The sequence below is a fragment of the Bison bison genome, unplaced genomic scaffold (assembly GCF_000754665.1).
Source record: "Bison bison bison isolate TAMUID 2011002044 unplaced genomic scaffold, Bison_UMD1.0 scf7180017864499, whole genome shotgun sequence".
Lineage (NCBI taxonomy): Eukaryota > Metazoa > Chordata > Mammalia > Artiodactyla > Bovidae > Bison > Bison bison.
Window position 1 is genome coordinate 4,407,379 of NW_011495058.1, and position 26,945 is coordinate 4,434,323.

At 50.7% G+C, this 26,945-nt stretch overlaps 1 protein-coding gene across 1 annotated transcript in view; it reads right to left on the minus strand.

Annotated features, from left to right (window-relative positions):
- Window positions 1-18,747: 18,747 nt before the first annotated feature.
- ZMIZ2 (zinc finger, MIZ-type containing 2) overlaps window positions 18,748-26,945 on the minus strand; it is a 10,198-nt gene continuing 2,000 nt past the window's right edge. The window contains exons 6-19 of the mRNA XM_010829038.1: window positions 26,855-26,943; window positions 26,529-26,705; window positions 25,772-25,849; window positions 25,404-25,572; window positions 24,620-24,764; window positions 24,332-24,542; window positions 23,577-23,682; window positions 23,208-23,365; window positions 22,255-22,322; window positions 21,922-21,990; window positions 21,432-21,676; window positions 20,759-20,928; window positions 20,436-20,675; window positions 18,748-19,731 (exon numbers count right to left, since the gene is read on the minus strand). Of these exons, the coding sequence (XP_010827340.1) occupies window positions 19,624-19,731; window positions 20,436-20,675; window positions 20,759-20,928; window positions 21,432-21,676; window positions 21,922-21,990; window positions 22,255-22,322; window positions 23,208-23,365; window positions 23,577-23,682; window positions 24,332-24,542; window positions 24,620-24,764; window positions 25,404-25,572; window positions 25,772-25,849; window positions 26,529-26,705; window positions 26,855-26,943 (2,033 nt within the window). The 3' untranslated portion in view covers window positions 18,748-19,623. The remainder of the gene's footprint in view (window positions 19,732-20,435; window positions 20,676-20,758; window positions 20,929-21,431; window positions 21,677-21,921; window positions 21,991-22,254; window positions 22,323-23,207; window positions 23,366-23,576; window positions 23,683-24,331; window positions 24,543-24,619; window positions 24,765-25,403; window positions 25,573-25,771; window positions 25,850-26,528; window positions 26,706-26,854; window positions 26,944-26,945) is intronic.

Below are 26,945 nucleotides of genomic sequence, written 5' to 3' on the forward strand. Positions count from 1 at the left end.
CACGGTGGGGTTGCCCATGGCAAAACGGCAAGGGAGCCTCCGAGGTGGCGGGGTCTGCAAGGCAGCACGAGCCCCGCCGCCCTCCTCTTTTATAGCCAGTTCAAGCCCCGCCTACAGCCGGTCGCGCGCCTCATCTCTGGCCAATCGCGACCACGGGTCAGTCGAAATGACGGCATGGCTGGCCTATGAGTAGAGATGGCGCCCTAGAGGCAGGACTGGAGACGCGCGTGCGTGCTGGGCGATGCGGGCAGGTTCCCGCCCGCGGGCTCCGTCTCCGCGCTGCGGCGTGAGGTCGCGCGCTAGCGACTGCTATGGGGATGGGGATCGGGAGTGCCGATGGTCCTGGTGGGCCGGTGGGAGCTGGAGGGCCGTGCACCTGCCCGGCCTCGCGACCAGGACGTCTCCCCATTGCTCAGAGGGGGCAACTGAGGCGAACGAAGGCCTCAAGGTCGCGCCGCCCGCCAAGGTCGCTTGGGGTCCAGGGAGCGCGCCTCTCTGGGAGGCTAGGTGGCCTTGGCCATCACCATTTTCTCACTGCAGATGAGGTTAAGGCCCAGTCACCTCCCTCTCTGCTTCCCCCTCTCCCTTCTAGTCTGAGAGGTTATGAAATGTTTCCAAATTGTCCTACTTTCCGAAAATATCTTGTACACTCTACTTGAATTTTCTCCAGGAGGAAGACATTAAAGCAAGAGGCCGGCAGACACTTATCTATCTATAAAGACACACTGCGCACTTTTGCCTTCCTTTTAAATCTTTTGAATTCTCTACCCCGCACCCCGTCTTTCAGAGGCAGAATTGAGTTCTGGGTGAAAGACAAAGCACAACTTAAAAATGAATTCCCTTAGTCAAAGATATTAATAATGCTTTTATTACTAGTACTAAATGCACTTATATGACCCTGGTCTTTTGTTCAGAAAACCTTGAGAAAAAAATTTATATATCCTCCAACATTTAGTTGCAACATTCAGAGTTATTTAGTATTTCTGAAACTTAGTTTCTTCATCTGCAAAACCGGGATAGGGATCTGAGAAGCAAATGAGAATTTATGACTGATGAAATCCAGTGTCTGGCATCATGCCATCATTATTAATAATGGCATTGTGAGCTTACATGTGCTCAGAGTTTATAGAGTGTGGTTTTGTTCTCACAACCACCCCATAATCCCCATTTACAGAAAAGTGGAAAGTGAGCATCTTCCATGTTAAATAGCTTGCTCAGAATAACCAGTTTAGGAGTATTAACAAAGCCAGAACTGGAAACTGAACTGCCTTTTTTTTTGCTCATTCCACATCACCTTTTGCTTTGTGACCCTAAGGAAGCTGCTTGTCCTTATCTGATACAGAAAAAATGACCCAAGACCCTCAGGGGTAAACTCTCTCAACTTCTATCTCCTTCACTCTGAATCTTAAAGCAATTAGGAACCCCTCCTAAGAAATAAATGAATGAATAGTAAGGGCATCACTTATGGGTTCCCTCACATTACTATTCAAAGTCTAGTCTTCTCTTTACTACCATCCTCTCACTTCACACAGGTATACCATATGTACACTCAAGAAAATAAATATGCACGTGTTTTGTTTGTTAAAGGGGGAGCCAGTGTTGTAGGGGATCCTTTATTAGCATTATCTCTTGAATAGGACTTCCTTACCGAGTAAAATTTGAGCAGACATAGAACCTCAGGAATGTGAGGCCGTCCAGTGCCTTATTTGGATGATTCCGACCAAAAGCAAATCCAACTGAATTCAACAGAGCCCTGATCTGGTTAGCTGGAGGTGTACTATACCAACCACCAACTGGTAAGCAGAAGTCTGTGACTTTGTCCATGGAGCATATTATAAACAAATGCTTACTTCAAAAATATCTCTAGAGAGAATGTAACAGGGAAAGGTCAGGTTATTCAAAATTATAAAAACAGGCTACTTTTTTTTCATGGTAGATGACGGAAGATGGTAACTTGTCTCATATGCACTTCTTGCCCAGGGCCTCATTTGTGCTTCTGCCACGTGGCTTCTGCTGAGACCCGCAGTGACATCACAACCCACATACCCATGGCTTTCTCCAGGCCTCATCTTCCCTGATATGACTCTCCATCAGGCACAACCTCCTGCTTCCTTGATGGGCTGGACTTTTCTCTCCCATTTCTCCAACCCTGACCTTTTCCTCTTGAACTGTTCCACACATTTGTCCTGTCATAGTCATATATATGATCTTGTTTTCTTCCTTACACATTGGCTATGGTCAACCTTATTCACTCTCATGGCTCACATTCTCAGGTAACTTCTCAGCCAAGCTCCAGGCCCACATTTACTCCAGACCTGCAGGTGGCTCCTCCCTGCCCACTGGATCTCTCCTCAAGAATAAACCCTCAGACAGAGCTCTGCCACCTACCCCTCTTCCCCAGGCCTCCCCGTCCCCTAGGCCTCCTCTCCCTCCCCACCGCAACAACTCTGGCTTGGCCTTTTGCAGTAGCCTCCTAACTGGTTACTTGGCCCAGGTTTTTCTTGTTATTTCTAGAATGGTCATTCGCAAAGTAATCTGCTTTTGTAACTCCCAAGTTGTACAACCTCTTGGTCACCCATAGTGACCAGGCAGCCCCTTCATAGTCTGGTCTTAACTTGCTCTTCAGCCTCCTGACTGGGATTTTTCCTGCCACGTTGAGTTTCTCATTGCCACCCCCACCCTGCCTTTCCAGTACTCCTTCTTTGCCTGTGGCCTGTGCCACCAAACCTCACCCTGTGGTCCCCATGGGAAATCTTCCTTAGGTCTCCCAGAGGTACTGGGTCTGCTCTGCAGCTTCAAAACTCAGAAGACATGTATTGAATGAATGCATAAATCCATGAAGAAAGGGCCAACCAAAACCTGGCCCTGGGGACTCCCCTGGTGGTCCTCAGGTCTTCCACGGCAGGAGGCAAGGGTTCAGTCCCTGGTGGACAAGCTAAGATCTCACATGCCACACTGCTTAAACAAAAACAAAAGCAGGCCCTGGAGTGCGACTCGTCAGTGGGGTTGTTAATTAATTTGCACACACTGCTCAGAGCTAATGACTCTGCATCCCACTCAGGCATCAGTAATCATCCAGCCACTTGACAAGCAGCTCCTCACTGAAAATCATCGTTCAGGAGCTGAAGACGTTCACTTCAGCCCCATCATACTGTCCACCCATTTGCGGAGGATGCCTGCCCGCACCCTCACTCCTTGCTGGTTCCATCCTCGCTCCTGTCCACATCTATCCAGGCCCATCCAGGCTGTCTAGCTCCATGGCTGCTCTTCCTTTCCCCCTTAGAGGAAAAGAGCTTCCTGCAGCTCTTCTGGCTGCCTGGATCTTCCTTATCCACCAGTCCCTGAAGACCACATCCTTGCCACCCTCCTCTTCCCTCCTAATTCACTCGCAAGAGTAGTCCACGCTTCTGTGATCTGTCCAATCACTCCCCACTCCATACATGTCATCAGACTCCTGCTCCCACCCTTAACCCCAAGCTGCCCTAGCCAAGGCCTCCAGGGACCTCGCATTTATAAACTTGAGATTCATTTGCTTTATGATCGCTGGCATTTGACCCCATCATGCTGCAGGGTTCTGAGCTCTCAGCCCCAGGTACCCATCCTGCTGTTCAGAATGTGTTCAGTGGCAAGCAGGAGAAACCTCAGGCAGGAGCCGGTTTCAACAATAGAAATCCAGGGCAGGGCGCTGATCAGAGTGGCGCTGAGTAGATGGGCCTACTGAGCTGTGGTTAGAAGTTAGGAAAGCTGCATGGAATGGTCGAAATTCCAGCAGGACCACTTTCCCACCCCTGAGAGTTATGTGGGCCTGGGAAGTCTATACAGGAGTTCAGAATGCCTACCACATACAGAGATGATCAGATGCGGACAGAAAAGATGTTTATTTAGCTGAGGATTCATTCAAATTGAAAGGAAGGCCGACTTTTCTGTGCAGGACCAAGATGGGGGCCTCTGCGGCAGGCCAAAAGGAGTCTGTCTGCAGCCAGGCCAGCCTGGCCATTATTGATCTGAGTCAGGTGTTAAAACATGCAGTAGGTTTCTCTCTCTCTTTGACTTAGATATGCAATTTTTTTTTTTTCCTTGCTGCACTGCCCAGCATGCAGGGATCTTAGTTCCCTGACCAGGAATCGAACCCATTCCCTCCGCAGTTAATGCTCAAAGCTCTAACCACTTGACTGCCAGGGGATTCCTTGCATTTCCTTTTTTTTTTTTTTTTAATTTATTTGGCTGCGCCAGGTCTTAGTTGTGGTATGCAGGATTTTTAGTTAGGGCATGTGGGATCTTGTTCCCTAACCAGGCATCAAACTCAGGCCCAGTGCATTGGGAGCTCAGAGTCTTAACTGGTTCAGAAACTGCCAGGGAAGTCCCTGCATTTCTTTTTTAACAGCTTTTAACAAGTGAATTTCATGGTGTGTAAGTTTTATTGAGATGTAGTTTACATACCATGACATTTACTTGTTTTAATCATACAATTCAGTAATTTTTTAGCAAATTCAGAGCAGTGCAAATATCCCCACAGTCTAATTTTAGAACATGTCCCTTACCCCAAGTACCTTGTACCCTTTTTTAGTAATTCCTTGTTTCCACCCAGCAACTGCTTTTAAAATTCTGTAGTTAAAAAGTGATTTAGACTTGTGGTTTGAAATGGAAATACTATAAAGTTTATATATGGTGTTTAAACATTTAAGAGAACTTTAGGTTCAACATATCCGAAAGTCTATTAGAACTATTTATTGCTCAAGGTGGTTTTTTTCTTTGCTAATTTGGACAATTAAGTACTTCAAAAGGAAACCAAATGTATTACACCTATAAATGCAGTTTAAATGTTGGAAGATGTAGTAAAAGAATTCAAATCTGCCATGTTTATAAAGAGACTAATATGATGTACAAGCTAAAGAACTAGGTTTTAAAATGATAGTTTAATAAGTTAAATATCAGTTGTGAAAATATAATAAAACAAATATAAAATGTAACAAACACTGAGTGGCTTTTTTACATAAAAAAGAAGCTGCAGGATTCCAGTCTACATGTCAAGGGCCCTAGGGCCTTTGGTTTTCTGTCCTCAGGACTGTCACTTCACAGTTCCGAATGGTGCCACCATCTCCCCTCCCCTCCCCTCCTGCATCGCCCCAAGTTCATGTTCAAGATAGTCTGGTTGCCGTGAAGACTAAGGAAGAGGGAGAAAGGGAAAGGGGAAGAAGCCCGAGAATTACGCCAGCACAATCCTGTTGGCTAAGCTTTCCCAGGAGCCCCGCCCAGTGGCTTTCACCCTTGGCTGCAGGAATCCAGGAAGATGAATATTTTGATCTGGGCACATTGCCAACCGAGCCACCCGGCTTCTGTTAGTAAGAAGGAAGGCAAAATGGATGCTTTGGGAGATAACAGGCAGCATCCAAGGCACCAATTATTGTCACCCAGCAGAAAAGGGATAGACTGGGAGGGATGGGGGTGTTCTCAGTCCTCAGGAAACCTGCACAATAGGGCACAGGGAGAAACCCCACTCAGCCTGGCTGGGGAGGACCACGCCCCACCCCCACCAGAAATGTTGGATCTGATGGCACAGTGGGGATTGCATCTGCTTAGTGGAGCCCTGATCATTCCAATCTCCCCAATCACCCCGGATCACAGGAGGCTGGGAAAAGTGGTGTCTGGTGTTCTCATGTATTTCCCACTCAGAAGGTGGGGCATTTCCCTAAAACAGAAAAGGGCACAGTAACCAAACAAGGATAAATATGGCTTACGATAGTTAAGTCAGGATTCCAGGAGGAATTGGGTGCCATTATTAAGATCATTATTTAATTCTCACAGCAGTCCTTTGAAGTAGGTACTATTATTTTTGCTATTTTTCACAAGAGGAGACAAGCTCAGAGAAGTTGAGTAACTTCCTTGGAGAGAGAGAGCCAGGGTTGATGCCCATTCTACCTGGCTCTGGGTCCTGTGCTACTCACTGTCATGCCACATCCTAAAATTTTTTTAAATCCTGTTAAATATATGTAACATAAAGTTTGCCATTTTAACTAATAAGTGTACAGTTTATAGGCATAAAGTGCATTCCTATTATTATGCAGCTATCACCACCATCCATCTCCAGAACTTTTTCATCTTCCCAAACTGAAACTGTCCCCATTAAACACTAACTACCCATCTTCCACTCCCAGCTCCTGGCACCCATAGATCTGCTTTCTGCCTCTATGAATTTGCTTATTCTAGAAACTTCACATAAGTGGAGTCATACAGTATTTGTCCTTCCTTGACTGGCTTATTTCACTTAGCATAATGTCCTCTAGCTCTATTCAGGTTGTGTCAGAATTTCCTTCTTTTTTGTAGCTGCATAATATTCCTTTGTTTATCCATCCTTCTATCCATGAACACTTAGGTTGCTTCCATCTTTTGGCTATTGTGGATAACGCTGCTATGAACATTGGTGAGTCCTTTCTTTCAATCTCTTCGTGCATATTCTATGAAGTAGAATTTCTGAATCAGACAATAATACTGCTTTAATTTTTTGAGGAACTTCCATACTGCACCATTTCCACAGCTACACCATTTTTCATTCATTCCAGCCATGCACAACAGTTCCAATTTCTCCACATCGTCACCAATGTGTTATTTTGTTTGTTTTTACAAGAGCCGTCCTAATGGGTGTGAGGCGGTGCCTTGTTGTGGTTTTGACTTGCATTTCCCTAATGATTAGTGCTATTGAGCATCTTTTCTTGTGCTTTTGGCCATTTGTATGTCTTCCTTGAACAGAGAAATATCTGTTCAAGCCTAATCTATTCTTTAAGTGAGTTGTCTGGCTTTTTGTTGTTGAGTTTTAGGAAGACTTTACATATTCTGGATATTAATCCCTTACCATATATATAATTTACAAATATGTTCTCCCATTCTGTAGGTTGCCTTTTCATTCTGTTGATAGTGTCATGAATTTTTTTGAGTTCCCAGGCGGTAGCCATTATCTTGATCTCATCTTTGGCTGTGTGATAAGTCACACTCCGTTTGGGTTTGTATTTGAGTCCTACCAGAAAGGGAAGGTCACTTTACCCACACAGCCCAGTTCTCCAGGTTCCTGGGGTGATTTCTGCCAAGTCCCTGTGGTGACCATCCAGGCCTCTTTCTCTAATGCTGAAGGCAGAACTGCAGCAGGTGAAGGCAGAGCCAGCAGAGGAAACTGAGGCAAGGACCATTCAGCCCACTGCCCAGGAGCAGCTACAGCACATACGGTTGTGTTGTTGTTTTAGTTGCTCAGTCGTGCCCAAGTCTTTGCAACCCATGAACTGTAGCCCACCAGGCTCCTCTGCCCATGGGGATTCTCCAGGCAAGAATCCTGGAGTGGGTTGCCATTCCCTTCTCCAGGGGATCTTCCTGACTCACAGATCGAACCCAGGTCTCCTGCATTGCAAGCAGATTCTTTACCATCTGAGCCATCAGGGAAGCCCATCATGTACAGAGCGCAGAGCAAAATGAAATATGAGGCCCCTTGTTAAAAAATTATCAAGGGTTCCAGGACAGAGACAGCAGAATATTAAACCAAGTTCAGGGGTTGGGTGGTGGTATGGGGGTTACAAGCAGCTCCTGAAGTCAGCTCTGCCACTGCTTTTGGTGGCAAAGCATCAGGTGCCTGGCAGCCCTGGGCACAGGGAACTTTACACACACCCCCTGTTTTCCAAGGCCATCACCAAGTGCTCATGAGGAAGAGTGGAGGCTGGTCCAGGAGATGGAGACTACCTGAGGCTCTGGGGGAGGAACAGGGGCCTGAGGGACCCTCCAATGACAGAGTCTTGGCAGTAAGCACCCGGCAGTGACTGTCTGCCCCTGAGGGGACAACGAGTGAGACCTGGGTCTGAGGCTCAAGCATGTGGGGCTCCTGGAGCCTGAGAGTAACCATGCCAGCCCTGACACCACGTGCCACTGGGGATGTGGCAGGAGAGCCAAGACCTCCTGAAGGACAGGCATGTGGGGCCTCTATGTCCTGACAGCAGGACGTGGCCAGCTGCACCAGGAGGTGAAAGAGCAGAGTGAGACCACCCGCCACGGTGCAGGGGCCCAGCGCCCGCTGCAAGAGACGCTCACACACTCAGATGCCGATTCCAGCAAAGGAAGGCCCAGTCCGGCTGTCTGTGCTGAACTGAATCTAACGCCGCAACAGAGCTCACCCACAGGCCAGGCAGGCTGAGCCCAACAGCTGACAAGCAAGGATGTTCCATTTCCTGGGTGTCCTGACCCTTTACTTCAGCCGCTGCTGCTCTTTACACACTGTGTCTGGAATTCAGTATTGAATGCCTCGTGCCTGACTGCCTTTGAAGTGGGGCATTGACTTTTTCCTGCCATTGGACTGGAACTTGCGCTTTTGGTTCTTCTGGATGTCTAGCTTGCTAACTCACCCCACAGATCTTGGGGCTTGTCAGCCTCCATAATCATGTGAGCTAATTCCTCATAATAAACAAACAAATATACATATCTCCTGTTGGTTCGGTTTCTCTGGAAAACTCTAAATATAGACACAAAAAAGAAGGAAAAGGAAAAAAAAAAAACACTAGATAAAGTGACCCATCATCTAGAAAGACAACAGTCAGTGGAGCCAGACCCAGTGACGGCCTGTGTCATAAGGCAGAGACTTGATTTATTTAAAGGCATTTATTTATTTACTTATTTGGCTGCTCCAGGTCTTATTTTCAGCTTTATGGGATCTGGTTCTATGACTAGGGACCGAACCCAGGCCCTCTGCTCTGGAGTCTTAGCCACTGGATGACCAGGGAAGTCCTTGTTCTGCTTTGTTTTTAAGTCAGTAACAATAACTAAGAATTGTATTTACAAATAATACATAAGACATCAATTTTTTAACAGACTTTCTAAAAAGAAACTATTTTTAAAAGCAGTTTTAGACTCATAGCAAAATTGAGGGGAAAGTACAGACATTTCCTGTACATTCCCTGTCCCCACCCACCCATCCCCTGCCCTGCCAGCCTCCCCATTATCAACATCGCTTACCAGAACAGTGCATGTGTTACAGCTGATGAAACTGCATCAACACCTTGTACTGACCCAAACAGTTTACATTAGGGTTCTCTCTTGGTGTTGTATATTCTATGGGATTTGGGGATTTTTTTGGCCATGCCTGATGTCTTGTGGAATCTTTGTTCCCTGACCAAGGATGGAACCGTCTGTTCCGTCTGCTTTGGAAGTACAGAGTCTTAACCACCAGACTACCAGAGAAGTCCCTTCTATGGGTTTTAACAAACATATAAATACAAGTGTCCACACCTGACCTGCCTCTTGAGAAACCTGTATACAGGTCAGGAAGCAACAGTTAGAACTGGACATGGACCAACAGACTGGTTCCAAATAGGAAAAGGAGTACGTCAAGGCTGTATATTGTCACCCTCCTTATTTAACTTATATGCAGAGTACATCATGAGAAACGCTGGGCTGGAAGAAGCACAAGCTGGAATCAAGATTGCCAGGAGAAATATCAATAACCTCAGATATGTAGATGACACCACTCTTATGGCAGAAAGTGAAGAAGAACTAAAGAGCCTCTGGATGAAAGTGAAAGAAGAGAGTGAAAAAGTTGGCTTAAAGCTCAATATTCAGAAAACAAAGATCATGGCATCCGGTCCCATCACTTCATGGGCAATAGATGGGGAAACAGTGGAAACAGTGTCAGACTTTATTTTTCTGGGCTCCAAAATCACTGTGGATGGTGATTGCAGCCATGAAATTAAAAGACACTTGCTCCTTGGAAGGAAAGTTATGACCAATCTAGACAGCATATTAAAAAGCAGAGACATTACTTTGCCAGCAAAGGTCCGTCTAATCAAGGCTATGGTGTTTCTAGTAGTTATGTATGGATGTGAGAGTTGGACTATAAGGAAAGCTGAGCACCGAAGAATTGATGCTTTTGAACTGTGGTGTTGGAGAAGACTCTTGAGAGTCCCTTGGACTTCGAGGAAATCCAACCAGTCCATCCTAAAGGAGATCAGTCCTGGGTGTTCATTGGAAGGACTGATGTTGAAGCTGAAACTCCAGTACTTTGGCTACCTGATGCAGAGAGCTGACTCGTTTGAAAGGACCCTGATGCTGGGAAAGATTGAGGGCAGGAGGAGAAGGGGACGACAGAGGATGAGATGGTTGGATGGCATCACCGACACAATGGACATGAGTTTGGGTAAACTCCGGGAGTTGGTGATGGACAGGGAGGCCTGGCGTGCTGCGGTTCATGGGGTTGCAAAGAGTCGGACATGACTGAGTGACTGAACTGAACTGTTAAGGATTACACAGAACATTTTTATTGCTCTAAAAATCCCCTGTGCTTCACCTGTTCATCTCCCAGCCCCCAACCCCTGGCAACCACTGATCTTCTTACTGTCTCCATAGTTTTGTCTTTTCCAGAATGTCATATAGTGAAAATCACACAGTATGTATTCTTTTCAGGTTGACTCTTTCACTTAGTAATATGTGTTTAAGTTTCCTCTATGTAGTTCAACTGCTTATTTCTTTTTTAAAAAATTTTATTGAAGTGTAGTTGATGCACAATATTATAAAAGTTGCAGGTGTACAACAGATGGCTTATTTTTTAGTGCTGAATAATATTCCATTGTCTGATTGTTCCACAGTTTATTTATCCATTCATCTATTGAAAGACATCTTGGTGGCTTCCAGATTTTGGCAATTGTGAATAAAGGTGCTATAAACATCTCTGTGCAAGTTTGTGTGGACATGTTTTCCACTCCTTTGCATAAATACCAAAGAGTCTGACTGCTGGATTGTGTAGTAGGAGCGTGTTGAGTTTTATAAGAAACCATCAAACTGTTTTCCAAGGTGGACGGACTATTTTGCATTCCCACCAGCTGTGAATGAGGGTTCCTGTTGCCTTGGTGTTTTATTTTTTATCATGAGTGTGTATTTTCTATACAAAAGCAGCATTTCCTGCTCGGGTTGCAAGAAAGTCAAGCACAAGAAAGTCAAGTGACACTGTTGGGAGTAGGCAGCAGCTCCACTTCAGACTCTTCTTATATGGGCTCCTGGGGAAAAAGAGCAGACCCCAACCTCTGGAGAACTTGGGCTCTGTGGTTCCACTCCATCGCAGTCAGAAGGGATTTTGGCTACAGACTGGAAACACCAAACAACACCAGCTCAGGTCACATGGTCTCTTTTGATGTCAGCAGGGTCGGTTGGCCAGTCCATCTGGCGGAGCTTGCTCCACCGTCCTTCACCTCCTGGTCCAGTCCTGACCCCCGCCCACATCCAGCAGCAGGAGGGAAGAGCAGGACAGAGGAGACAGCCCCTTGAAGCCAGCCAGGGTCTCAGCACCGGAAGGGGCCATAAGGAGCTTCAGGGGAGCCAGGAAGGAAGCTGCTTCTCCAGGGGAGGGCAAGGTTACCACGTCTAGGTCTTGCTCTGCTATCAAGCATCAAAGCAGAGGGCAGAACTCTTCCTCAATCAAACCTGCAAATGCCCCCTGGACACCTAAATGGAGAAGATGCCAACAAGAGCGCAGTGTGCTTGTGAGATGCTTAGCAATGGGCAGATGTGACAGCCCTTGGGGAGTGTGGGCCAGGCCACAGCACCTCCCACAGGCAGCTTTGCATCCACCCTATTTGTTTCTGCCTTAATCTCTTTGACAAATGTTCTGGGCGTCGGAATAAATCGGGATACAGGAGATATCTGGTCCCTGCCCTCACGGAGTTCACAGTCTTGTGGGGAAGAACAGATAAAAATTATGATCTCCTCTGCTCAGGAATGTTTAATCAAGCTCTAGACTTCCCTGGTAGGGACAGGACACATGGGAGATAAAGGAGAAAACTGAGCAATGCTAGGAGGGATCAGCCAGGTGAGTGTGGGACATTCTACAATGTGACTTATCTGAACCGTTAAAAAAAATTCAATGCAAGGGGAAAAAAGGCCAAAGACTGTTGTAGACTAAATGAGACTAAAGAGATACAATAACCAGTTGCAAAAGTAAACCTTGATTGGATCCCAGATTGAAAAAGAAAAGTGATAAAATGCATTTCAGGGGGCTTTCCTGGTGGTCCAGCGGTTGAGAATCTGCCTTCCAATGCAGGGGATGCAGGCTCAATCTCTGGTTGGGGAACTAAGACCCCACACACCACAGTGCGACTAAGCCCACGTGCCTCAACCAGAGAGCCTGCGCACCGCAACTGCTGAGCCTGTGTGCTCTAGACCCTGTGCTCCATAACTAAAGAAGCCCCTGTGCACTACAGCTAGAGAAAGCCTGTAAGCACAACAAAGACCCAGTGCAACCAAAAGAGGGGGTGCATTTGGGGGGGGTGTCTTTTTTTAATTTTTAAATTGAAGGATAATTGCTTTACAGAATTTTTGTCATACATCAACAAGAATCAGCCATAGATAGGGGACACCCATGTCCCCTCTCTCCTGGAACTCCCTCTCCATCCAACCCTTCAGCCTGTTGCAGAGCCCCTGTTTGAGTTCCCTGAGTCACACAGCAAATTCCCGTTGGCCATCTATTTTACAAACTGTATTGTAAATTTCTATGTTGCTCTCTCTATACATCTCTTCTCCCTCCTCTCCTCCCACCATGTCCATAGGTCTGTTTTCTATGTCTGTTTCTCCACTGCTGCCCTGAAAATAAATTCATCAGTGCCATCTCTTCAGATTCCATATATATGTGTCAGTGTATGATATTTACATGTCTCTTTCTGACTTACTTCACTCTGTATAATAGGCTCTAGTTTCGTCCACCTCATTAGAACAGATTCAAGTGCGTTCCTTTTTATGGCTGAGTAGTATTCCATCATATATATGTACCACAGCTTCTTTATTCATTCATCTGTTGATGGACATGTAGGTTGCTTTCATGTTCTAGCTATTGTAAATAGTGCTGCATTGAACATTGGGGTACATGTGTCTTCGTTGTGTAAGCCACAACAAAGACCCAGTGTAACCAAAAAACTGGGGGCTGCATTTTAGGACAAATGGGAAATTTGAATGTAATAGATGAGGCTGTGGAATTACTGTTCATTTTCTTAGGTGTGATACTGGTAGCAGAGAACATTTTTGTTTCTCCAAGGTGCATGTTGGAGTATGTAGAGATGAAATGTTTGGAGGCGTGAGTTGGTTCCTTATACGGAGTGAGGGTAGGGGTATGTTCAGGGGTTGAGCTGGAGGCGTGGCTTAGGTGGTTTGCATATCCCTTGGATGGTGTTGAGTGCAGGGGGTATACGCAGTACCCTGCTTTCACTCCCAACACCCACTTTTTCCTCCCAGCTCTTCAAAAGTGGCAGTTGGGTTTTGAGGCTCTTTGTATCTTTTTGTCCATAATTTGCTCCAGCTGCACATACACCCAGTTGTTTCTAGTCCCATATAGTATCTTTGTATTTTGTTGCTCAAAGAGACATTTGTCCAGGTACCAGCATTGCAGCAAAGGGCCCAGGGTCCCAGCCTGTCTCACCCCAAGGTCCTTGGTGGCCCTTTCAGGATGGTAGTTTTGAACCCTTCTTTTGCAAGCTGGTTCTGGGTGGGTCACAGTCACCTGCAGCTGGGTGGTGGCTAACACCCCATGGAGATGGTTTTAATAGAGGAGCGCCCTGGCCAGAAAGAGCTGAGTGTCTTACTGGGGGAGCAGTGTCAATCACTGCTAGTCACAGCTAAGAATGAGGAAACAGGAGCAACTTACATGGAAATAAAAACATGAACTTTACGGAAGGGGCAGCTAACCAAGGGATGATTCACTTATATCAGGCTCAAGTCCAGGCTGAATTAATCTCTGGTGAAAGAGGCCAGATCGGCGATAGCTGAGGGGGTGGGGGGAGTGGTGGAAAATTCTGTCGTCACTGCGACAGTGGATCCACAGGTGCATGGCCTTAGAGAACTCACTTCTGTATGTCAAGTTAAACAAATGGATTAGGCCAATGACTTCCAACACAAAAAGTAAACAGCAAAAAAAAGAAAAAAATCTTCCACAGTCCCTGGGCTGATGAAACACTTGCTTAATGCTGTCTAGACTTCTCCCTCCAACCACTGCCCTACCATCCCTGCCTTCTCTCGTTGAACCTGTGGCAGGTAAGGACACTCTCAACGGCCATCCAAGCTTGGAAAGGCAGAGAGGCTGGGGCTGCAGTGAGTGGAGCTAAGAGGAACGAGGTGGCACGGCAGCCCCCTACTGCAAGGAGAGGACGTGTGTGGGCTGTGCGTGCTAAGTCACTTCAGTGGTTCCAACTCTGTTTGATACTATGGATTGTAGCCTACCAGTCTCCTCTGTCTATTGGATTCAGCAAGAATACGGCAGTGGGTTGCCATGCCCTCTACCAGGGGATCTTCCTGATCTAGGGATTGAACTCTCATTTCTTTTCTCCTGCTTCAGCAGGCAGGTTCTTTACACTAGCCCTACTTTGGAAGCCCCAGGGAGAGGACACAGACCGCCAAACCTAGAGGGAGACAAGGCTGGCAACGTAGGGAGCCGCCTCTAAGGAACAGTAAGTATTCCCTCCTTGTCAATGTTTACAGAAGTGGGAGGAAGGTTGGTGTAATCCTTTACATGGTAGGATTCACCCTTCAAGCCATGTGCCCCCAGAACTTAGTTCTGTGTTGGAGGAGGTTTAACTATTGTTTCAATGTCTGTACTGGTAAGTCTGCTCCTATTTTGTTTCTTGTTGGGTCAGTTTTGGTTATTTGTGTTTCTAGGAATTAGACCATTTCACCTAAGTTATATAATTTGTTGGTGCATGACTGTTTATAATATTCTCTTACCTTCCTAAGGATAAGAGATCTTCATGACCGAGATAATCATGAAGGTATCACTCACCTAGAGGCAGACATACTGGAGTGTGAAGTCAAGTGGGCCTTAGAAAGCATCACTATGAACAAAGCTAATGGAGGTGATGGAATTCCAGCTGAGCTATTTCAAATCCTAAAAGATGATCCTGTGAAAGTGCTGCACTCAATATGCCAGCAAATTTGGAAAACTCAGCAGTGGCCACAGGACTGGAGGTCAGTTTTCATCCCAATTCCAAAGAAAGACAATGCCAAAAAATGTCCAAACTACTGCACAGTTGCACTCATCTCACACGCTAGTAATGCTCAAAATTCTCCAAGCCAGGGTTCAACAATATGTGAACCATGAACTTCCAGATGTTCAAGCTGGTTTTAGAAAAGGCAGAGGAACCAGAGATCAAATTGCCAACATCCGCTGGGTCATCGAAAAAGCAAGAGAGTTCCAAAAAAAATCTACTTCTGCTTTATTGACTACGCCAGAGCTTTTGACTGTGTGGATCACAATAAACTGGAAAATTCTGAAAGAGATGGGAATAGCACGTCACCTGACCTGCCTCCTGAGAAATCTGTATGCAGGTCAGGAAGCAACAGTTAGAACTGGACATGGAACAACAGACTGGTTCCAAATAGGAAAAGGAGTATGTATATTGTCACCCTGCTTATTTAACTTATATGCAGAGTACATCATGAGAAATGCTGGGCTGGAAGAAGCACAAGCTGGAATCAAGATTGCCAGAAGAAATATCAATAACCTCAGATATGCAGATGACACCACCCTTATGGCAGAAAGAGAACTAAAGAGCTTCTTGATGAAAGTGAAAGAAGAGAGTGAAAAAGTTTGCTTAAAGCTCAACATTCAGAAAACGAAGATCATGGCATCTAGCCCCATCCCTTCATGGAAAATAGGTGAGGAAACAGTGGAAACAGTGGCTGACTTTATTTCTGGAGGCCCTCAAATCACTGCAAATGGTGACCGCAGCCATGAAATTAAAAGACGCTTACTCCTTGGAAGAAAAGTTATGACCAACCTAGATAGCATATTAAAAAGCAGAGATGTTACTTTGCCAAAAATGGTCCATCTAGTCAAGGCTATGGTTTTTCCAGTGGTCATGTATGGATGTGAGAGTTGGACTACAAAGAAAGCTGAGCGCCGAAGAATTGATGTTTTTGAACTGTGGTGTTGGAAAAGACTCTTCAGAGTCCCTTTGACTGCAAGGAGATCCAAGCAGTCCATCCTAAATGAGATCAGTCCTGAATAATCATTGGAAGGACTGATGTTGAAGCTGAAACTCCCAATACTTTGGCCACTTGATACAAAGAACAGACTCATTTGAAAAGGCCCTGATGCTGGGAAAGATTGAAGGTGGGAGGAAAAGGGGATGACAGAGGATGAGATGGTTGTATGACATCACCGACTCAGTGGGCATGAGTTTGAGTAGGCTTCAGAGTAAGTGATGGACAGGGAGGACTGAGGTGCTGCAGTCCATGGGGTCACAAAGAGTCAGACACAGCTGAACAACTGAACTGACTGACTGATCCTCCTAAGATGAGCTCATTAGTAATTTCCCTGGATTTCATTTCGTATTTTGGTCATTTGTTTCTTTTCCTTTAGTCAGTCTAGCTGAAGGTTTGTTCATTCTGTTGCTTTTCAAAGAAAACAACTTTGCTGACAATGGTTCTCTATTGTTTTCCTACTCGCTCTTCTGTTATTTCCTTCCATGAGCTCTGGATTTAGTTTTTTCTACTGCCTTTAGTTGTAGTTAGGTTGACTGAGCTCTCTGTTTGTAGACATTTACATCTATAAATTTCCCTACTTAAACTGCTTTAAGTTCAATCGCTCGTGTCCGACTCTTTGCGACCCCATGAATTGCAGCATGCCAGGCCTCCCTGTCCATCACCAACTCCCGGAGTTTACCCAAACTCATGTGCATTGAGTCAGTGATGCCATCCAGCCATCTCATCCTCTGTCGTCCCCTTCTCTTCCTGCTTAATTGCATATTAGATTTTGGTGTGTAGGGCTACCCTGGTGGCTCAGTGGTAAAGGATCATCTGCCAATGCAGGAGACGACGGGTTATATCCCACATACCGCAGAGTAACTAAGCCCATGAGCCACAACTACTGAGCCCATGTTCCAGAGCCCAGGAAGCACAACCACTGAACCCGTACGCCACAGCTACTGAAGTCCAAGCACCGTAGAGCCCGTGCTCCACAAAATGAGAAGCCACGATAAAAAGCCTGCACATTGCAACAAGGAATAGACCCCTCTTGCCACAACTAAAGGAAAGCCTGTGCTGCAACAAGGACCCAGCACAGCCAAAAAAAAAAAAATTTGCTTACAAAAACCAATTTGTGTAGTGTTTTATCCTGTAGTTCATTTGTGGTTTCTCCTTTGATCCTTCAGTTTTTGAAGTGTCCATTTCCACATATTTGAGTTTTCCAGCAGATAACAGTCTTCTGTTCTGCTACCTACATTTCACTGTGGTCAGACTACATTCTTTGTATGATTTCAACCTTTTTTTTATTGAGACTTGTTTTACAGTCTAACACGTGGTCTCTCCTGGAGAATGTTCCACATGCACTTAAAAATAACAGGTACTCTGCTTCTGTTGGGTGAACCGTTCTGTTAGGCCTAGTTGGCTTTTTTTTTTTTTAAGATGTGTATTTGGTATGTACATTGTGCTTAGTCGCTCATTTGTGTCCAACTCTGTGACCCTTTGGACTGTAGCCCTCCAAGCTCCTGTCTGTGGGATTCTCCAGGCAGGGGATCTTCCTGACCTAGGAACAGAAACCTACATCTCCTGTCTTCAACACTGTAGGCACATTCTTCACCTGCTGAGCCATCAAGGACTTACTGGGATATACAATACATGAAGCCTGTGAAACTCATGCAACCGCCACTCCCCTTGAGGATCAGGACCCCATTGATACTACCACCCTCCCTGGACACACCATGCTGTTCCGACAGGGAGCACTGTGGCCAACATGTCGACCATCTTGCTTCCCTTCATCACTGCCTCATGTGTGTGAATCCATGAAATGTATATATTTGGTGTCATGTTTTGTAGAACGCCATCACATTTCATCAGCTCCCACAACTTAATTTCATCCTGCTCTGTTTGAGGAGACGCTGCAGTGACACCGGAGCTCGGCCCTGATGGTGTGCACTTGCCCCTCAGATCCTCCACTGCCACCCCCCGCCCTGGGTGGAGTTTGAGTAGCTAGGAGCATCTTGGCTCATCCCCACCTCCTGGTCTCTCCACTCCACCCAACATCCAGAATGTTACAGGCTGACAGTGCAGAGGCCTGGTGAGACCACAAGGTGGGACAACATTCCCAACTATGCCTAATGTCCCCCAGAACAGGTAGGGGAGCACGCCCCCCCACCCCTAGGGGTGGGCTCTGCTGGGCCTGTCCCTGATCCCGTTGCCTACCTGTCCTTAGGGTGGGCTTCTGGGCAAACCCTGGGGGCACTGTTCCTCCCTAAGCCTTTCTCTCCTTTTGTAACCTTGGGCAGGAACATGGCTGCAGAGGGATAGGAAGGCGCACACCTGGGGTTTCAAGATGTCAGTGGGCAACTTGGAGCCCCCCCGTCCTGGACACTGCCCCTCGTCCATTGGGGCCGGTCTCTGGGTGTGCTACCCCCTCTCCCTGACAGGGCTCATAAGCCTTTTCTGCTGGACTGGAAGGCCCATGGGGCCACTTGGGCAGTGAGCACACAGATGAACCAGTGTCCAGCTGGTCAGGCACTCAGACCCTGCTCCTTGGCCCCACAGCTGCTCCACGCCTGAGGCAAGCCCACACGGTGACGTGGTGGCAGATGTGTCTCCCAGCCCTGGTGACACTTCATAAATAGCTCTCTAGCCAGAGCCAACTTGGAAAATTCCAGGGACAAGGAAATTTACCGCGGGTTGCAAATAGCTGGGCCTTGCCTTAAGCAGGGAGCCCCGCCCATGTGTGGTAAGCAGGTTGAGCAGGAAGGAGGGACTTGGCAGGCCCACCACGAGGGAGTCCTTTAATAGAGACAGGCAGACAGGGGACACGACTTGGCCCTGCACCTAGAGTGTGGTGGCCCCTCCTCCCCCACCTGGCGTGGCCCCAGGGTGGACGTGGGAGGACAGGTGGATTTAAAAAATACTGTGGGACCAATTCTTCACTCGTACAGAAAAGGGCAACTTGGGGGGAACAGGCTGCTGGAGAATCTGCACATGGAGCTGAGTCTGAGCCCGACCGCCAGTAGGAGGGAGCCTGCTGCCCCCCACCCCTCCCAGCCTGCACATGGGTGAGGGCAGGAGCCCATGGAGACCCACGCTGCACAGAGGGACCAGCCACCCTACATCTATTAGTGTTTCTACACTATGTACACTATTGTGCTTTAGAGCCCCCCACCCCCAGCCTCAGCCTGAAGCCCCTGCCATAGCAGGTTGGGCGAGACTAGGCCCCAGGACAGAGTAACCCCCTCCTTGCTGGCCTAGGGCCAAACGGGTCATTGAAACAGAAAGGTCAACGCTGGACAAGATGCAGGCTGGTGGGAGCAAGTGGGGTGGGGGGCCTGGGTGAGGCTGGAGTTCAGGGGTGGTGGGTATGCATGAACCAGGCAGGGCTGGACAAGCATGGGCTGGTACAGATGGGGGCAGGGCTGGGCATCTCCTCAAAAACAGTTCTGCAGCTGCAAACTGGGCCAGTGAGAACCCTGCCCCAGGGCTCCGCTCCCAGCCAGTGCAGTGCGGCCTCCAGCAGCCAGGTGTCAGGGGCGGGTCCCAGCTCCAGGTGTACACGTGGGGAGGGCCGCTGGTGTCAGGTGGGGCTGGGCTGGAAAGAAGGGTGCGAGACATCGGTGGGCATGTCTCTGCCAGCCAGGTGGTCGACGGATAGGGTCAGTTGTTCTCGAAGAGAGAAAGCAGGTCATCGTTGCTGTTCGTGGGGAGGTCAGGTGGGCCCAGGTAGGACAGCAGCTCATCAGGGTTAGTCAGTTCTGGAAGCAGCTGGGGACAAAGCAAACCTGATAGCAGCTCTGGCCTCAGACCTGCCACATCATCCCAACCGGGTTCCCAGGCCCAGCCGGGAAGTGGGGTGCCCCCCCCTAGCCTCCAACACAGGCTAGCACCAGAGCCCCTCAGTCTGCTCCTCACAGGGCCTCTTCCTGCCGAAGACTGCTCTGCAACCGGGAATCACTTTTGTTAAGCTGTCCAAGGGCAACATGGAACACCCGGCCCGTGAGGGGTCCTGAACACGAACAGCATGAATGCAGAAGGTAGAATTTTCTGCTTTGAGCTGTGCTTTCCACATTTTTTCACACTGAACTTTGTATTCATTTATCAGGATGGAGGGACAATCACCTGTCTTTTATGCACTGGTTCTGGCTCGCACACCACCTGTGAGTCAGACAAGTCAAGTCAGACCCTTGTATCACTGGCCACAAGCCAAGTCTTCCCGGGGACTCTGCATGTGCCATGTTGGCGCGCAGGTCCCGAGAACCAGATGCCTGGACACAATCACCCCACAGCTACTCTGGACACCTGACACTCAACAAAAATGCTGGCATCACCCAGCCAGCTCTCCCCGAGTCTGGAAGCCATGGAGGAGTCACTGTCTTTCCTTCTGTGAAGTGCACGGACCCTGGGGACAACAGATAAGCATCCCCGATCCCCAGCTCCAAGTGCTCCCCAGCACAGGACCCAGTACTCACCTCCAGAGCCGGTTCCGGGGCCTCCCCTGCCCCAGACACGGGGGGCCCCATCATGCCTGTGGCAGCACTGAAGGCCAGCTCGCTGAGAGGCCCCGAGTTCACTGGGCCCAGAGCTGGCCGGGATGCTGGGGGAGGGTTTGGATGATGCAGCTGGGGCCCTGGGGGGCCTCCAAGGTTAGGGGCGTGCAGCCCTGGGGGCCCGGGGTTATGGGCTGGGTCCAGGTGACCTGCTGGTGCCATCTGAGGAGGAGAGAATAACCTAGTAAAACGGCTTGAGGGCTCCCTGGGGGGACACCTGCACAGCCCCTTGACTTGACACTGACCTGGCCTGGGAGGCAGGGTCCGGACTTCTCTGGCGTCAGGAGGTTGCTGGGGATGTCGGGTTGATAGGAGACAGGCGGAGGCCCTGGGGTGAACTCAGTCAGGGTTGGGGTGCTGGGTGTGGTGGGTGGGAAGGATTCGGGGAAGGTCCCGGGTCCCAAGAAGCTGGAACCTGAGAGAGGAGAGCCAGGTCCAGGTGAGGGCAGGGGGCTCACGCTGGCCAAGCCACAAGGGCAGACTGGCCACAGCACGGGTGGGACTCACTGCGCTCGCCCAGAGGATGTTGGCCTTTACGGAAGTTGCTACTTGGGCAAGGGCATTTCTTCTCGTTGCTGCTGGGGGAAGTGGTCATGACACTGCCAGGAGGCTGTGAGGGGACAGGAATGGGACCACCACACCCAGATACTCCCACCCACAGGCCTGGATGGGGCTGGTCTGGAAGTGTGCCAACACAGACCTCTGTTCCAAACCTCTGGAGAGGTGGGCACAGCCACAGCCCGGGCCCTGCTGCCGCCCATCCCCCACACCCAGCTGGGCATCTGTACCCCCAAGTCCCCAACCAGGCCCCCAGGCTTGTGGCCCTCAGAGCAATGCATTCACAGGCGGCAGACTGGTGGGAGAGGCTGGATCATCACCCAGGGGCCTAATTTTCCAGGGCGAGTCCCCTGTACTCACCCTGGCCAGGGTAGTCGCCAGAGGCCGGGGCTGAGGGGGGTTGCAGGGGGGTGAAGGGCGTGGCACCCGGGCCCAGGGCAGCGATCATCTCCATCACGCTGGGCATGAGCATGTGGGCAGGGCTCACAGTGCGGCAGCGCTTCAGCACTGGCCCATCTGGCTCTTCCTTGACGTGTAAGTCAGGCTTCACCGGCACTGGCTTCCAGCTGCACGTGGGGTCGATGGTGATCTCCTCGAAGTCAGAGCTGGGCGGGCACAGCGGGGCTGGTTACCAGCTGCCGTGCCGTCTCTCCCGGACCTGCACTGTTCCTAGGCCAACCTTCCACTCAAATGCTTGTGGCCGCCCAGCACGCTCCACGTGCCTGTGGCACCCAAGTTGGACGTGGATTCCGTCCACGGCCTGGAGCTGAGGCTGCTCCATGCTGAATCAGCACGGGGTGTCTCCCCGCCTGTCCCAGGGCTGCCCTCTGGGGCTGTAGGAAAGACTTACTTCTGAATGTAAATGAGAATGCCCAGCATGTACTGGTCCACCTCCAGGCCCTCCAGCAATGCCGTCTTGCTGTAGAAAACCAAGGGGACACAGCTCAGAAGGCTGGCCCGATCTCACCTGGGGCACGGGACCCATCACATCTCCACCCCCCGTGTGAGATGACCCTGCGTGAGGTCACTGCCTCGAGCAGCACCTTCCTTCCAGGCCTGTACTGTGAGCCCCACATCTGGGGCAGGCACTTCTCAGTGCTGATGGAAGGAAATGACTGTTAATAGTCCCTAAGGACGTGCCACCCACCCCCAGAGCCACGGGGACCATCTCTGACACACTCACTTGCACACGGGGCACCTCCAGGTCCCTCGCTCACAGTTAAGCTGTAAATAGGACTCCAGGTCAAAGCACTGCAGAGAAAGGGGAGACAGTTACTCACACTGGGGCTGGGGGTAACCCAGCCATGCCCTGCGAGCCAGCCCTGCAGTTCCAGGGACGTGGGGCTTATTTACTGCATGTTTGAGAAGGCGCATGTGCCAGGCTTTCACCATGGCACCATCCTCATGTAAGAGATAGGATGCCTACGGAGCCTTCATGGGAATGACGTGTGGCCAAAGCAAGAATTGGCCAACCGTGCTGATAGGGAACAACCTCCATGACGTACAGCGATGGGTATACTGCTTATGTAACCAAAAGGTGGGGAGTGAGGGGGAGGGTGCGGGTACTTGTCTACCCACAGTGTTTCTGCAGAAAGAATCTGAGGTGCTGCTCCTGGGGGCAAGGCAGGGAGCAGACTGTGCCCTGCATCCCCAATGCTGTTTGAAATCGGAGCCCCAGGACTTCCCTGGTGGTCCAGGTGGGGCCATGCTCTCAATACAGGGGGCCTGGGTTTGATTCCCAGTCAGGGCACTCTATCTCACATGTTGCAACTCAGAGTTCACGTGCTGCAACTAAAGATTCTGCCCATAGTAACTGAAAGATCCCACATGGCCGCAACAAAGACTGAAGACCTGCACGCCACAACTAAGACGCAGTGCACCCAAGTAAGTAAATAAAAGAGTAAATGAGTAAAATACAGTGGAGCCCCAAGAACCCAGTAAAACAGCTGTTATCCTTAGGATAATATTAGAAGAAACAAAAGCCCAGCCTGAGGGAAGAGGGCAGGGGAGCCAGGCCGCCTGTCCACTGGCTGGCCTGCCCTGCCGCCCACTAGCTGAGGTGCTCAGAGGCCACATCTGCCAAAAACAGTTAAACGGCAGCAAAATCTTTGGAAAAGCGCTGTGGTGACCACCCACCTGTATGTGGCGACAGTCGTGGCCCCGGGCAGGGAGCTGGATCCTGCGGAAGGTGATGGGGCACTTGAGGGCCACCTTGATGGCTGTCTGCTCCACCCCATCCTCTCCGTTGGGCCCTGGGGTGCCAGGGATGGTTCCGCTGCTGAAATTCCGCTTTACTGACACCAACAGGGGAAAGCAGGATGTGAGCGGGGGCAGCCAAGCGGGACTAGGCCACTGCTAGCTCAGCACCTCTGAGGGCCATTCTGGGACTGACCGCTACCCTCTGCACGGAGCCCCCGACCCAGAGGAGACAGCCTTGTCTAACATGTGGACGTGCCAGGTGTGGCAGTGGCCCCAGCAGGGCTGAGGAGCACGAGGGCCACTCACTCTTGGTGATGCAGTGCTCCGCGGGCAGGAGGCGCTTCTTGAGTAGGCCCTGCAGCACTGAGCGGACGGACGGCCGATGCACCAGCTGCAGCACGAAGAGGTGGGACTGCAACGGGAGGATGTGGTTGGCGGGGTGCGGCCCGGGGAGGCTATGTGCTGGCCCACTCTCTCTCACAGCTAATGCACAGGCAGGCTACTGCCGTGCCTCCCGGGCAGTCAGGAGCCCACACCCACAGCTATCGGTGAAGCTCACTGTGTGTCTGCACCAGTGTTCAACCAGGGCCTCTCTGTTGAAACACAATTATTCGAGAGGCCCCCGAGTGCACCCTGCCTACAGCATCCATTGGTATCCTATGCTGGGTCCACGTGATAACACCCTAGGCCCACAGGGCTGCATTAGGGCTGCCTTGCCTCTGCTCCCTCCCACCTAAGCTGATCAGAGCTGCGCATCTAAGCGCCTCTTCTAGTGCTGCATCTGGAGCTGCCGGAACCCAGATGACTCCTTCAGGGTCAGCTGGGACTCGGGACTTTGTGAGCTTCTTCCAGGAAAGAGGCAAGCTTAGCTTGCTTCTCTTACATAATTAACATTTGAAGCTTACACGAGCATCAAATCTAGTTACTGAACCTAACCGGAAAGCTGCCAGGACATTTTTAACTGAGACCCTTTTCTCAAAGGCCCATCATGGGAAGGAGGAGAGCCAGTGCCATCTTCTTCAGTGATGACGGCCCCACCCTGCCCTGCTAAGGGCACTCACGCAGCAGCAGGCGGTGACAGTGATCTGGATGGTGTTGCGGCCCGGCTGGCACACGTGCTTCAGGTAAAGGGGCTTGTGGGAGGTCTTGTTGTCGCCGCGCTCGATGGTGAGCGGGGTGGCGTTGACGCTGACCTGCACAGAGGCTGGCCAGTTGGTGTTCATCTGCCGGTCCTCGTGGTGGTAGCACTTGAACTGCAGCTCCAGGTCAGGCCTGCATGGGGAGGACGGACGCTGAGAGTCAGGGGGCGGCAGGTGGGGCCGCAAGCCGTGGGGCAGGCGTCCGCTCACCTCAGCATCAGGGTCTTGTAGACGGAGTCTCGGAGCTGGAAGGCATGGTTGCTCACCGCCAGATTGTGCTGCAGGCGGAAGGGCTCCAGGACAACCCCATCCCGCACGGGGAAGGTCAGCCGCAGCTCGTCACAGGGGCCGCTGCCTGGAAGCAGGCCACGCAGGTGTGAGCAGGCCACCGGCCCTTGATGGCCACCAGGCCAGGTAGCCTGCCCCTGCCCCCATCATGGGGCCCATGGTGGAGGGGAGTGTGGCCCCTCGTCCCCTCCCATGGGGCTGGGGCTTAGGACAGCATCTCTCCTAGGACTCTGGGCTCGGCCTTCACCTCCAACGAAACAGGATCTTGGTGTCCTGCCATTCTTCCCTGCCTCAGTCACCTGGCCCAGTGATCCCTGCATCATGACTCTCGGAGAACACGCTCCCCACCCAAAAAGGTGGCGCTTCTGGTGCTTTCAGAGGGAGCAGGAGGCAGAAGAGGTATGAACGGGCCACCTGCCACCACCCCGGTGCTCAAGTCGGGGTTTTAAGACCCCAGTTGCTGCTGCTGCGGTGGTCTCCCAGATATCAGGAGTGGGCTTCTGGGGGCCCATACATACCCTGGAACCACACCCAAAACTTTGGGTACATGGCTATTTTTCTAGAGAGGTGATCTACACCTCAAATGGATTTGCAAAGAGCTCCATGAACAGAAAATAAAGGTGAAGCCCTCCCCTCACCCCTCAAGTTCTCTGCAGGACTCTCCAGAGCCTCCTGCCCACCTGTCCTGAGAGCAGACCTCACTCACCAGGTGGCGATGGATGTAAGTTGCTCACACTGGGCTTGAGGTCAGGCAGGAAGGGAGACTTGACCTCCTGGCTGGTAGACATGTAGGGGATGGTGCTGCCGGGGGTCATGGGTGGTGTGGGGCTCCCGGGCAGTGGGGAGCTGGGGTAGCCAGGGATGGAACGAGCAGGCTGTGGGGTAGAGCAAACAGCAGAGGTGGACTAGTAAGGGGGTGCTTATTCCTGGAGCACCCGCCGGGAACGGTCAGGACAGGGATGGGGGCAGCCCCAGGGGGGCTTGGTTGGGCCTCCACACGTCCTCCTGCTTGAGTGCCCTCTCTCCCTCCACCCACCCCGTGAGCCTCCCGCCCGCTTGCCCATCTGGCCATACCCCATTCAGGCCAGGCTGGCTGTAGCTGATGCTGCCCCCGTTGAAGCTGGCACCCTGCCCGTTGAACTGTTCTGCAGGCTGCAGGAGAGAAAACCGCGTGAGCCTGGGGCTGCCGCCTGCCTCTGAGCAGGGCCTGGAACTGACCCTAGGAGAGGGCTGGGGACAAGGGAACTCGGCACATGCATGGGTGGGTGTTGGCCTTTTTTCTTCTTTATACACTTTTTGGGTTTTCCAAATAATCTACAGGGAGCACACACAGATGTCATAATTTACAGAATTACCACTACAGAAAAAGAGCTGACCCCACACATCAGAGGGATTTACAGGGAAGCCACAGAGGCTGAAAGGACATAGGTACTCACATCTCCTCGCCCTTCTCCAGCAGCACCTCTGTCACTCAGGCCCTTCCTGACCCCTCTGCCTGTCCCCTCGCTGGGCTACTTGGCAGCAAGCTGAGGGAATGGGGACACTTTTCCCTAAAGTGGCTTGGTACTTGCCTGATGCTCCGTGCTATTCCCTATACCATATCTCACGGTGTAGGAGCCTCTCAGAGAGGCTCCTTTCAAACCTGAACGCCTGTCCTGGGAGCTGCCCTACACTGGTCAGGACCCCTGTGAAGCTCGTGGCTGCCTGGTCACCTGAGCACTCTGGGGCCCACTCCCTAGCCGGCCCTGGCTGCCTCAAGGTCTGTCTGTGTCCCACAGTGCTGGGCGTGGGGCCAGCCAGGGTCACAGAGGCGGGAGTGAACCGGCCCTACCTTGTAGTGTGGTCCCGCAGGGCTGGCGGTGGACAGGGATGGGCTCGCGCCCTGCTGCAGGGGCAGCCTGTGCCCGGGGTAGGAGGATGGGGCAGGGGGCTGCCCAGGGCCAGGTACGTACTGGGTGGCACCAGGCGTATACTGGCCTCCTGGCAGGTACTGCTGCCCAGGGTACACCTGAAGAAGGAAGAGGCAAAATGCCAAGAAGAGGTGTCGGGGAAGCCGGTTCCCACAAGGGACGATGGTGTCCCTCATCAAGCATGGCCAGTTCTCTCACATACAATGGCTCTGATGGCCCTCGTGGGGAGGGAAGCCCAGCTACTCACCTCGCCCGAGTAGGCTCTCTTGACACCCTGTCGGGGCAGCGGCTGGGCCTGGGGGGGGCCCGGGTACCCTTGCTGGGGCAGGCGCTGCCCT